This window comes from Lathamus discolor, chromosome 19 (genome assembly GCF_037157495.1).
Source record: "Lathamus discolor isolate bLatDis1 chromosome 19, bLatDis1.hap1, whole genome shotgun sequence".
In the NCBI taxonomy this organism is placed as follows: domain Eukaryota; kingdom Metazoa; phylum Chordata; class Aves; order Psittaciformes; family Psittacidae; genus Lathamus; species Lathamus discolor.
The window spans coordinates 3,001,725-3,015,484 of NC_088902.1; the positions used below are offsets into that span (position 1 = coordinate 3,001,725).

Below are 13,760 nucleotides of genomic sequence, written 5' to 3' on the forward strand. Positions count from 1 at the left end.
CTCTGCCCTATTGCTGGGCACACCTCGCTGGCATGGGGTGAAGGTCACTTGCTTTATGGAGGCAGGTACCCACCAGCATCATCCACCCATCCATCCCAGCTGTCCCATGGGGACGGCATCCATGGGATGCGGAACAATGGCACTCCCCAAGGCCAGCCAATAACCAGGACTGGAAACGTCTGCATATACAGATCGGCCGTAAAGTCATCTATTCTGTGCTTGCTTACGCCGTAAGACTTGGGAGCGGCTTTTGGGGGGCAGCATCCTGCTGCATCAACCGAAAGTAATGAACCCAGCTAAAACCAGAGAGAGACAGCCGTGAATGTCACATGGGGATGAACAAATGCATCACAAATATGTATCAGCCTCTTAAGTAAAAATATAGAAAACTCAGCGAAGGATAAAACAAAAGAGGGGGGAAATGACAGCGTAAAATTGATCCAGACACATGACTAAGGAGTCTTGCATTTGGCTGGAAATATTACCCTCTTCACAAACCCAAGTGCTGCACATTACGACGCATGGCATAACATGCCGTGCTCACCAGCTAAATTACATAAACATAAATCTAATAATTCATCTCCCAGAGCTCAGCGACAGCAGAGATGTCAATGCACACAGAGCCAGAGGGCTGCAGATGGGTCTGTCTGTCCACCGAAAGGATGCCACGGAGCAGGGTCACAGGGAGATGCTATGCTAGAAGGGCTGGAGATGGGGACACCCCAATGCTGGCCCTGCCTTGCACCTCGGTACCAAATCTAAACACACCTGACATCCCCTGCCTCTGCAGGATGCTTTGAGGGAGCACCTAAACCACTTTTAAACGGCCAAGCAAAATTCATCCTTTGCAGGCTTTACATCTCTGCAATGCTAGCACCCAAAAAACTATGGCTCTAGTGAGTAATAGAATAGACATAGAATAGTTAGGGTTGGAAAGGACCTCAAGATCATCTAGTTCTAGACTGCCTGGGCATCAGTGCAGCCACTAGCAATTGCCAGGGGCCAACAGCATAATTGCCAGGGTAATTGCAATATATAAGATGCAATGTCCCAGCCAGGCCAGGCTGTCTCAGCAGCACAGGGGCAGCCCCAGCTGTAAGAATAACCAGTCCCCAGGGTGAATTTCTTCTCCCTCCACTGGCGGAGGGGGCTGGTTTGTGCCCTGAGCAGAAGCGCTTTCCACTGCGACAGCGAAGGCTCGAATATGAGGCTTTGCTAAAAATTGAAACTGAAGGTCAAGTTGATAATGCATCAGAAAGCAAACAGCTTGAATGCTAACTGCTAACTACAGCAATGAGCATTATCGCCTGATGGAAATAAAAACTGACTCCGAAGACTCAGGCTTGGCATGAGGAATGAAGCAGAGCGCGGCTCGGGAGGAGAGCAGGAACGTGTTCGCCCTGATGCTGGGGTTGGGTGAGAAACCCCCCAGGAAAGTCAGTGCTGCCCCCAGGGCAGGAGCTGCCTCTTGCCGCATGTAAATGCCCCTCCATGGGGACATTTCAACACCTCACAAACTGCTGGCAAGCCCTCGGCAGAGGCCAGATCCTCAGTCATCCAATAGCCCTTTTACCTCACTTTGATGGCTGGAGACTCTTTGAAGCAGCAATAAATCACAGGACCCTTTATGCTGCCGGAGAAGCACATATGAGAGCCAGGTGTATACAAACAGGCTATAAGAGAGGGGATAGACCCTTCACCCATTCCCAGTGGCTCTGTGCCGGTACATAAAGGTATTTGGTGTCTGCAGAGCTGGCTTTGCTCCAGCCTCACCGTTATTTATGGCTGTGGAAGGGATCTTCCATGGGCAAAACCCCCCAGCGCTCCCTCCCAGGTGAGATGCTTTAGGCAGCAGCTTGGAGCCCACTTGGGCTGGTACGCGATGGCTCTCACAAACAACCATGTTCCTGCAGCGGTGTCACTGCTGATAACGCACAGGCTGCACTTACACCGCTGTTATACTGCAATTACAGTGGAATTATGCTTTTTGATAACTAAATTATCACTAATGCACATAATCGTTGGGTTATGAGGATACACAAATTACAGGACTGCCTCAGCCCTGGATTAATACGTGTGCATTCCGACTCTATGTACACTCGTTTACTCTGCAATTACGCTGTCATATCATTAACCATCTGGTTATAAGGCTTTGCGGTAACCACAGGTATCTCAAAGAAGTGCTCATGCTGCGGTGGGCTCCAGTCACAAGCAATGCTCCTTTACCAGTGCTTTATGAAGGAGGAGCATGGGTTCAAATTGTGCCTGTGCATCAACCCACTCCTCCCAGCCATGTGCATCCCCGCATCGGAACCCTCAGGTTCCAGTGCCACGGATGAGGGTGCAGAGCAACCTCCAGCCACACTTGCTGTGGGATAAGGGCATAACAAGGCCAGGAATGGGCTAGCAAAGCTGCTGAACCCAATGTTACTGTTACCTCTCTGCGTCATCCAGCACTCCCATTAACCCTGCCCCAAACACCCAGCAGGGCAGGACCTGCCTGCCCAAATGGGCAGAGAAACTTCCTTTTTGAGGTGGAAAAATGCTAAAGATGATGGAAAAATGCTAAAGATGATGGAAAACTGCCCTCCCAGTCAGAAATAAGAGACTGCTTTCCCTTATTCCTCCTGTGCTCAGACGAGTATCTCATTATCACCACCAGCCAGATGGGGCTGCTGTGAGCACTCACAAACCCCAGTAGGGTTAGTGGGGAAGCCGTTCACAGAGACACAAATGCAGCCCTTTGCTCACAGCCCTTCCATGGGACACCCCATTCCCCAGGGCACCTCTCTAACTCCCCTGGACCTGCCAACACACCCGACAGCACTTTTGCATCTACAGATCCACATATCCCCTGCAGCAACTCGCTGTCACCGCTGCCTGGTGTGACACAACCCAGCACCGCTCACACCCGCATCCCCATCACGGGGCACGCAGGCAGCACACCCAGCGTACAACAAGCATCGCACCCGCCTACTCCAGAGCATCCCCGCACGCTGCTCCTTGCAAAACCACAGCTCCGTGAAAATATTCTGCTTTTCAAGTTAAAATCCTGAAGAGCAGTTTCCAGGTTGAATCCCCAGATGGGTTTCTCTGCATATTAAAAGCACAGCCGGTTCCCAGTTCCAGGGCGCGCGCAAGAGACAGAATTAACACTGTTCCTATTTATAGGGCTTTGATTAGGAGCTCGTCACCTAGAAGTTTTTATTCCCTTTATCCATTTATAAGGCCATAACACAGTTTGACTAGCTCCAGATAGGCTGGTGTCCCACCGACTTTGCCAGAACTTAATGTGCCATTCAGATACAGTTAAGCCAGTAATAGGCAGCAGCCTGTGCACTGCAGGGTTTTAACTGGCTCAGAAAACACTCTTTAGCTCCCATCTTACCCCACGCACATGATGCTGCAGAGCACAAGTGATGCCAGAGGCAGGAGAGACCCTGGTGCTGCGCCAGTCTCTCTGTAGGGTCTCGGGGCAGGTTCAGGCTCATGGTAATAGCATCCACAGCAGCAATAGCCAGGGCTCCTCGCCCATCCCAGCTGGTCCAAGGTTGGTGCTTGGCCACCAGCAGGTGCCCACAGGCTCGTCACTGCTCCCAAGGCTGCTAATCCCCCCTAAGCATCTCAGCGCTCCCGTCAGCAAAATGCTTTCTGGCTCCAGACAAATCCTCTCAGGGAGTTCTGCTGAGCATGGACTTTCTGCCTGCCCAAAGCCTATGGGTAAATTAGAGCACGTGCCCTCAGGGATAACTCCACTCAGACTGGGAGATGTGGGTACTGGTGCCAACTTTTATCTTCTGTCAAAACCTGAGAGTATTCGAGTGCCATGGCTCAGACACAGAGGGAAGGGGTTTGACCAGCTCAGTGGATCCAAGGTCTCCTGGTGAGCAGGGAATGGGATGTCGAGATGCTTTCCGAAAGGAGCCGGCAGCAATAAAGCAACCTGCCCTGCAGAGCAGAGATAGCTTGGGATTGCTGGTCCTGATTCTTGCTGGAGAGCTCAGCTCTTTGCTGGCCACCACATTGCCCTTGCAACAGAACAGCCCCAAAACCTGCATCACACCAGGGTCATCCCCCAAACCGTGTCATCCACCCCTGCTCGCACACTACAATCACATCCCAGCTCAGGCCAAGCTCAACCGGGGGCATCCCTCCATCCCCATCCGCAGCCTCTTCTTGTCCAGCCTCACCTGCTCCAAAGACCATGCCGAGCTCCCAGCCCAGGAGAAACCCACTCACCATCCTCCCTGGACTTCTGGATGAAGGCCTCCACGCCACTTTCACCATAGCTGCCCTCGGAGGCCAAGGTTGAGACGTAGTTCCACTTGAGTGCTTTGACGATGTCCACCATAGCCTGGGCCTGGTAGGTATCAGATGGGACGACGCGAGAGAAGAAGTCGTAGCGGCTGTTGTCGCTGAGGTCCGGAGCGGTGGAGGCGTAGCTGATCTGTGGGATCTGGGATGGAGAGGGGAAAAGACAAAGCATGAGGAGAAAGAGGTGATCTCACCACACTGGTGGGGATGCTTCTAGTCAGAAAGACTCCAGGATCTCCCAAAGGAGAACAGAAACCAGCCCTAGGGCAGAGCACACACAAACAAGTCTCCTTGAGGTCCACCAAGGAGCCTGGCAGCCCTGGGCTTTATGGGGTGAGTTTCAGAGCATCCCAAGCTTTCATTTCTTCATATGATGTGCTCCCTAACTGATTGCATTGATCCCCCTCCATGCTCCATGTCCATGGAGCTTGGGGACCGCCTGGAGCTCAGGGACACCCAGCAAGACCCCAGAAGGGTTTCCCAAGCATCACATGTGCCCAGCATAGGAGAGGCCGAAGAGAAAACCTTACTTCTGCCCTAGACAGCACTGCTAAGGTCTCCCTCTGGCTTCCTGCCCCAGGAAGGATAGATCCAGCCCCACCTTGCCAGGTCCTGTCCACCCAAGCCATAAATAAGCCTTTTAAATTAAGCAGAGCTGCTGCACCTCACACAGTACATTAGAATGATTTAGTACCGCAGGATCATGCGACGCTTAACACTTACACAGCACTTCACATCTCCAAAACACATAACAGATCTTAATTTATCTTAAAGATGGAATAGGCTTATTAAATTATCAAGCCCAGGTTCTCCCTACCAGCCTGAAGCTCCCTACCAAAGACATACCGAACACCCAGACAGCCCCATCCATCATCCTCTCCTCCCGCACAGGCAGGTACCGGTCCTGGGAGCAGGCAAGGGCCAGCAGAGCCCTGCCCAAAAGCTTTTAAGTTCAGCATCAATATAATCAGAAGGGCTGGAACCCTGGGGCAATCAATGGGGCTGCAGAGACAGCATCAGCTCTACCTGGGGCTGGCAGAGCCCTGGGAAGGGTCCAGCCACCCGCTGCCCTCTCACCTTCCTGCAGATGCTGCTTTATGCCAGGACAAAGCAAACGGAGGAGGAACAGCCCAGGGCATCGCCGATCCCAAACCACCCCATGTCTTGAGGGCAAGCAGCAATCCCCAGCTCCGAGAGGGCTTTCCCCTCCCCTGCTCCCTCTAATCCACTTTGGGAATAATTCAGTAATCGCAGCCTGCAGGAACACAAACGCTGCTGGAGCCACAGGGGACTGCAATGGATCCCAGTAATCCCACAGGCTCAGCAGGCACCTGCGTTGCGCTCAGGCTGCCTTTGGCCTCACTCATCACCATTCCCCATTAAGCAATTAGCCCATTCCCAGCAGCAGAGGCACCCGGGTGGACTTGGAGGGGACAGGGAAAGGTCTGGGGTCTGTAGGAATCCTATTTGGTGTTAAAAGACCAAGTCACTTTGCTGGGAGCCCTGCGGGGTAGCAGCAGCCCAAGGATGGGGAGACTTGCACAGACCCCACAGAGCCTCCCGGGTGTCCCAACCCTCCCAGCTCCCACAGCGCACTCCATCCTCCTCCGCTCCTGCTCCCAGGCTGCACCTTACAGCTTCTCCTTTGTTTCTCTGTTATTTTCCCCTCTTCCACTCCCATCTTCTCTCTCTATTAATGCAATACCCGTGTTATAAACCCACGACTCCACCTGAATGCTAAGAGGCCCCTGGAAAGGAGCAGCCACCCCGCTACCTCCCTGCAAAATGTACAATGGGAAAAAAAGGAGAGATGGAGAAGGAGAGGGAAAGGAAGGAATCTTTATCAAAGCACAAATGGGATTATTCTCTGTGACTGCCTGCTTTGTGCTCCTTTCCGAGGGGCTGTGATCTGCTCCTGGGGTATCTGTGGCCGGAGCTGGTGCATGAGGCTCGATTAGAATTCAGCTCAGCAGGTGAGGTGCTCTCTGGGCAATCTTTCATCCTGCTCTCACCTCCTCCTTGCATTCAGCGGGGCCAGCCAAAGGATGGACATGGGCACATGGGATGGAGGTGCAACGTGTCCGTGCAACAAGGGCAAACAGGCATGGAAAGCAGCAGTGCCCATGTCAAAGGAGATGTGAGACCAGGGATGCAATCCTGCCTTTCCAGAGGATCCTTTCCCAAGGATGGTTTTTCTCTGCAGAGTGGTTTAGTTTGAACAGATCCCTCCCTGCTCAGCAGCTTTGTGATGGAGGCTGCCACCCATCCCACCCCATCCCATTCCAGCTCAGCTGGGGCATGGCTGCGTTTGACCCCTGGCTGCCCATCCTGCTCAAAGCCCTGCTGGAAAATAAAGCCTAGAAAATACCTGTGATCTACAGGCTACAAACTGGCAGCTGTATTTTAACAGGTGAACAGAAAGAACAGTTCTCTCTCACTCCTCTGCCTTGGATGGAAGTGAAAATAAAGTACCAGTTCCCAAATGACCATTTCATAGACTTCTGCCTTTTTCCTCCCTCTGCCTTTTTGATCTCCTGGTCTACAATAGCCTAACTCGTGGCACCAGCTATTTTCTCAGATAAAAGACAAAAGTTCTTTTAGGTCCATAAAAGCAAAACGCAGGCAGGGAATTTGAGGTTCTTAGAAAGAAGGATGCAGTGGGGAGGGGGAGTTGGAAGCATCTCAGCTGCATGTTTGGGCACTGCTGGTACCTGGCCTGGCTCATCTCCAGCCTGGGGTAAATACTGCAGTGGTGGTAGGGAAACCAGTGGGACCAGCTCCCCTGCATCCCAAGGCTCCCTTGTCCCATCAAGAGTGGGGAGGAGCCCCAGGGCAAGGGGTACAACCTCCTTCCTCCCATTTTGAACCAAGAAACAGAGTCAGCATCATCCAGAAGCACCCCCAGCCTGGATAAATGGCCCTCAGGGTAAGAAAGCAGGCAGGAGCTGGAGTGGGGGTTGTCACCCTGCTGCCCCCAGCCCCTGGGTCAATGGACTGGTATTATCAACCGCAAATGCACTGCAAAAGCCCCTGGATTTCATACCCATTTCATTAACACCACTTCCGAGCTGCTGCAGCATTTACCGGTGGCAGATAGACTGGGGAGAATTAGGTAAAGGTGGTGATTTCAGCACAGCCCCCCCGCCGAGGCTTAAACCATCAACGTGAACGGCAACCTGAGCAGCCGGGAGGGAAGGAGCCAAAAAGCACACAGGCCATTGCAAAGCCAGAGCCACGCACACCGGTCAGGAGCATCTCCACTAGAAGGGGCTCCTGTAGCAGCCCCCCCATGCCAGAAACAAGGTCAGGAGCAGCTAATTCCCTAACCATAATTATTAATTTTCATGCATATCTTATGCAAACCTCTGCTTCACCGACAAGATGGAATTGATTTAATTAGAATTTCCATCATCGAGCCATTTGGACGGCAGCTTTTAATTAGGGAGAGCGTAAAGCACCGCAGGGGCTTGGAGGAGCAAGGGGGCTGAGCAGAGATGGCCGGGTCTTGTCATAGGAACAGAGCGAGCTGCAGCCCCCATCCCACAGCCCCATCCAGCGCCACAACAGGATCCAGCCTTTGGCATCTCAGAGAGCGATGAAGATCCCACAACGCACAGAGCCTGAGCTGCTCACCAGGTCTCTGTGCCTCAGTTTCCCCAGCTGAAAATGGGAGCTGCTCCAACTCCCATTGGGATCATTCAGAGATCATCACGCACCGGCACACTGCAGAGCCGATAACAGCGCCGATAACAGCTCTGATGCCACTGCAAGGCAGCGCTCCCGGGTGACACAGGGAGCAGCAGGCTCCCCTTGCCATGACCCGTGAAATGAAGCCTGTAAATCGGGCAGCTCAGCACCGGGGCTGCCACTGGCCAGGCTCAGGCTGCTCCATCCCTTCCGTAAATCTGGCTCTTGTCAAGAAAGAAGGCACTGGGAAGCAGCTGCGGGAGCAGCTCCCGGCCAGCCCTGGCACCGGCTCACAGCAACAGGAGAAGGGCTCATCCGGGGGTGCCAGCAGCAGATGTAAAACCAGCTACAGGAAAGAAAACTTTCTCTTACTGGACCCAGCTCCCCACACCGGGGAGGTAAAACCCTGGTGCTGCCAGAGGGTGGTTGCAGCCGACCAAAACCAACTCATCCCAGCTGAGAGCAAAGCGCAGGGTGCACAGAGCCGCAGATGCTGCCCTTTGGCATCACCAGGCTTGCTGCCCCGCTGCCTTCAGCCTCCCGCTCCTCCTCGCTGATCCATTCCATGCCCAGGGACTGATGCTGTGGGGCCGGGGCAGCTGCAATTTGTTTCGTAAACCCAGTCAAGAACAAGAAAATGAAGTGGCAGGAGTGGGTGATTAATCAGTGCCCCCCAGCTGATCTCCACCTTGCTGGCTTCACCAAGGTTATTTACCCACCAAGTGGGAAGCCCGGTGCCAAATGCAGCATCCCTCCTGCCCCAGCATCCCCAAAGCCTCCAGGCAGCGCTGATGGGGGGGGGCAGACAAAAGCCTGACCCAGCTCTGCCCATCCTCCCTGGCCATGGCAACGTGGTCCCAAAACCTCCCATGCCCACAGGCGCTGAGCACCCCCAGCTCCCCTTGCACACGCAATGGGCATCGCCTTGTGTTAGGTGAATTACTCATGCTGTAGAACACCCCTGCACTAAAAAAAGCTGCTGCACTCACTGCCATGAAAAAAAAACCAAGTGCCTCAAAGCGTCTGGCACATGTTGAGCCCATGTCAATGCTCCTCACCTCCCGGCTTGGGCTTTGCCAGGTCACAGCCCTTTCTGGATGGGGTGGAAAAATGCACCCTAGACCCTAAAGCAGCCTTCTGGGGATCCCATTTGCAGGGGATGGACCCCGTTCCTTTTACACCATCATCACTGTGGTGGCTCAGGAGAAAGTGAGAAGAGCTGGGGCTGGAGAGCTAAAGAGGAATGGGTGGGAAGGAGCTGGAGCGTGCCAGAAAGCTCTCTCGGTGACGCCAGAGAGATGCTATCGCGAAGAGCCATGACCGGGGATTTGGGGGAAGGATTTTCTGCAGGCAGAGCTATGAGGAGTGACGAAACCAGCTTGGACAGAGGATGCCGCATCTGCAAGTTGTTCCACTGATGTACAGCTTTAATTAGGCAGTGGCATCTAATGAAGGACACGTTATTTATTCATGTAGCGCAGGAGCGGCAAACCCCAGGCAGGAGGAGCAAAGGCTCGCTGGGAGCACCATGGGCTGCGGAGGGAGCAGGGAAGGGAGCATGGGATGGGGCGAGGGTCCATGGACAGCACCATCCTGGAGGCACAGCATCCTCTGCCACCACGCACATGGTTGGAGATAGAGAAGGGGCTGCTCCAAGCTCCCAGGATAAGGTGCAAGGGCTCTGCAGCACTTGCATGGTGGGATGCAGACCTGCTGTGACCCACCTATGGCTGCTGGAGCGGGGTGAAGGAGCAAAGGGAGGGATGATCCCATGGGCGCAGAGGTGCGAGCGCTCACCAGGCCAGGGGGAAGCTGCTTCTCGCCTTGTTGGACTTTCCAATTGATTTTGTGCCTGTGCAGCTCACTGGATGTGCTACAGCCCTGCCAGAGAATCACTTCAGCAGTGTAAGCCTCAAAGGACCTAGAGGGCATTTGGAATGCCCCTGCGCTTCCCTCTGCTGTAGGGGACACCAAGCTCCATCCAGGGCAAGCAGCCCTGGTGCTTTCCCAGCATCTGGTGCAGATCCCTCTGTTTCGGCTCCCAGCTCTTCACACCAGCACCCCCTTGGAGGGCCAAGAATGCTGAAGGGGACACGAGCAGTGAGCAACGCTCACCTCGAGCTGCGAGGCCACAGCAGGAGCCAGAGCTCTGGCGAGCATCATTCCCTAGGGAATGGGCAAAGGCAACTGCCTGTGCAGCGGCGCCCGCAAGGCAAACGCTTTGCTGAACCTCGGAGCGGAGTCACCCGTGCTTAAAGGTCAGCGGCAGCGTGAAATGGAAGTCGCCTTATTTTCATTGGAAGCATGTCCCTGCCATAAACCCGCTATTTGAATAACAAAGAGCAGCAGCAGCGGGGAATGTGTCCTGGGGAATGTGTCCTGGAGCTCCCGCAGGAACGGGCTGTGCACAGCGAGGTGAAGCGAGATCCTCACATCCCCTGGGAATGGTGTCCCTGTGCTAGGGACCACCATGGAGTGCATGCACCCCTCACCACACACAGAGATTCACTGCTGGGGTTGAGCTTCTCCTGCATCCTCCCTTCCTCGGGGATTTGATGCCTCCATCCTCTACCTGCCCACCCACCTCACTGTCATGCTGGGCTGGATATTAAAGTTACTGGGGACACCCAGGGCTATAGACATGCCCTCAGTGGGCCACCAGCAGCACCAGTGCCAGGCTGCAAGGCTGGGACACTGGTGCACCCGAGCCCAGCAGCATCCTTCCTTCCTGCACAGGTCACAGCAGCTTTGCTCAAAGAGCAAAAGTAGAGGAGGAGGAGGAGAAAAAACCCAATCAGTAATAACCTAGGAAGGGTGCAGGTACCCCCCTTCCTCCAGCTGTCACTCCTCTGCCTCCTTTCCCGCTGCCTGCCTGCCTCCCTCCTCCTCTCCACAGCAAGCATTCAATCTTCTTTGTCTCAGCAAATAGCTTTTAAGTTCCTCCCGCTCCCTCTAATTTATATTATTTTAATTATTGAACAGCCTCTCGCTCACGGCCTGGAACATTCACACGTTTTAAAGAAGGGGACCCAGAAAAAAAATCAAACTCCATCAGCGATCTGGTTTCTCCATCTTCACTAACAGCTTCCAGCCCTCCCAAGAGGGCACCCAGTGCTCACCAGAAGGAGAGGAGAGGGAAAACGGCACCAATCCTGCACAGCGGAGGGGTTCGGGGCGCTGGGACCTGCTCTTGTTCAAACATTCTCTAGCCCAGGGACCTTGCTGCAGATAAATAAATGCAGAGCGAGGGAGGAAGCAGTCCTAAACTCCTCGGCTTTCCTGCGGCTGGCACAGAGAGCAGGAGGGAGAGCATCGTCCCTTCACAGCCCCGTGCCCATTCCCCACTGCACACCCCATGACAAGTGTCCCCAGCCTGGCTGATGTCCCCTGGGCTGGAGCAGAGAGCGGTCACAGGCATCCTCAACCCCTCCATCTCAGCAGGGAATGCAGCAACCCTGCTGCTCCCCAGCCAAAAGCTTACATTTTGGGTGGCAAACCCACGGCCCCTTATGGAGCCACCCGCTATGCAGTGTCAGGGAGGTCCATACCGAAATGCTCCATCAGCTGCTGCAGGTAGGCAAGTCGAGAGCATCGGTCTATAGGTGACAGCACGGGCAGGGAGGTGCCCGGTGTGTCTCATACGATGGCAAAGCGTGTCCCACAGCCAAGGTACCCCCAGATCACACAGACCGGCCAAGCCCCATCAAGTAACAGGCAGGGACAGGGGTTCCCAGGGAGCTGAGCTCTCTCCAGCCTCGGAGCTTTACAAGATCCACCACAACTGAGCCCTGAGCAACCCAGTCTGCCCCCAGCAGGATAAGCCCACCACCCCCCCTCCCAGCAGTCCCTTCCAGCCCAAGTTATCCCACCCCCTGCAATTCAACCTCCCTCCCGCAGCCCCGCTGACAGCAGGAGCATCGCCATCCCCCCGCACCACGAAGCTGGGGGAGAAGAGATCAAAATCCTCCTGCTAACAGTGTCATCACTGGAGGGGGATGGAGGGGATCCCCAGGGACCTGGGGGAGGCAGGAGAAGAGTTTTAAAGACTGCCTGCCCCCAGCCGTGGAGGAAGAGGCACGCACGGAGGAACACGGCAACACCACCCGCGGTGGTTATCGATACCCTCGCCAAGCCCTACCTTGAAGAGCCGCAGGATGTTGGCCACCATGATGGAGACAGAGCTGCCCGAGGCACCGATGACGCCGACCACCCGCTCGGGTTTGGTGATGATGGGGGGGCCGCCGTTGACGCAGCGCACCTCGGTGCTGTCCTTCTCAATGAGGGCTTGCACGAAGGTCAGCGACTGCTCCAGGGCGTGCGTGTCCCGCGAGCACGTGTCCAGGATGCGGGCGCCCAGCGTGATGTTGGGGAGCAGGTCGGGGTCGTTGTTGATGCGGTCCAGGGCGAAGAGCATGGCCTCCAGGCGATGGATGCCCTTCTCCTTCTTCAGCTCCCCGCAGGCTTTGCCCTCCACACCCCGGCCATGCACGGGGAAGAGCCCCCCGAGCGTGATGTCCCCGTCGATGCGGATGGAGTTCATGTGCGGGTAGCCCTGGCCCTTGGGCTTGGCGGCACCCCCGGGCGCCCACCCCCAGCTCCAGGCACTCAGGAGGAGGCAGAAGGAGAAACGCTCCATGCAAAAGGAACCCCGGCTCATCGCCAACGCTGGGGCAGAGCTCGAGCCGAGACCGGCAGCAGTCAGGGAGCGCGGCTGGCGCGGGCGGGCGGCACGGCTCCGGGCATGGCTCCCAGTGCTCCCAGTGTGCTCTGCTCACAGCCCCATCAGCGCCTTCCACCCGTGGTGCTGGACCACCAGGAGCAGCGGGCGGCCGGGCTGCAGGAGGGTGCCGGGTTCTGCATGGCTACGCCGGGACAAGATGCGGTGATGGAGATGCGAGCCCGAGCAATGCTTCAGGTCCTTCCTCCAGAGCCCTTGGGGAGGGGGACGGGGGAACAGGAGGGAGAGAGAAAATTAAGCAGGAGCATGAGAAAGGCATCAGCTCTTCTGAGCTTCCATCAGGGATCCCAGCAGGAATTAGCACCGGGGGTCACTGCAAGGAGGAGATTTGGGATTCATTTGATTTTTTGATTCACAGCAGCAGCTCTGGCTCAGCCCAAACTGCATTCAGGCAGAGGGGCTGGTGAGGAGCCCCCAGCTCACTCTGCAGCAAGGTCGGCGGCCAGCCTGTGGCTGGAGGGCAGCCCTGGGACCCCGTCCCACCCCGTCCCCTGTTCAGGGAGCTGCCAGGCCCCAAGACAGTGCTCGGAGGGGGCACCACATGCACCCACAGCCCTGGTTCCTGCCTGCCCCACAGCACCTCTCCTTCCCCAGGGCACAGCTGAGCACAGGAACCAAACAGCAGACTTAAAGCTGAGCTTGATTTAGACCCTGAGCTGATTTGGGGAGAAACCTGGTGTTCAAACCGCTCCTCCTCCCCTGAGCATCCCCTCCCTTGTCCCACCGATGGCCCAGCCAGACACAGCCTCCTGCCCCAGCAAAGCAGCCTGAGGCTGAATTTCCCCCCAAGCCTCCTCCCTGCACCACCTTCCCCTGCTGAAGGACCTGGGGCTGTTTCCCAATGCGGTTGTCAGTTGCCTGTCATGAGTCCCCACAACCCGAGTGGGCTCAGAGCTCATCACTGCCGAAGCTCAGCGTTACGGATGTGGATCACTACCCAAAGCACTGCTGATCCCACCGCTCTTCCTCCAGACGGCTGATTCCTGAACCAGCAGCTGCTTCTTTGCAAGCTCCGTTATCG

General features: G+C 55.5%; 1 protein-coding gene across 1 annotated transcript in view; it reads right to left on the minus strand.

Moving 5' to 3' along the window:
- GRM4 (glutamate metabotropic receptor 4) overlaps positions 1-13,760 on the minus strand; it is a 46,078-nt gene that overhangs the window by 25,610 nt on the left and 6,708 nt on the right. The window contains exons 2-3 of the mRNA XM_065698447.1: positions 12,140-12,933; positions 4,240-4,456 (exon numbers count right to left, since the gene is read on the minus strand). Of these exons, the coding sequence (XP_065554519.1) occupies positions 4,240-4,456; positions 12,140-12,658 (736 nt within the window). The 5' untranslated portion in view covers positions 12,659-12,933. The remainder of the gene's footprint in view (positions 1-4,239; positions 4,457-12,139; positions 12,934-13,760) is intronic.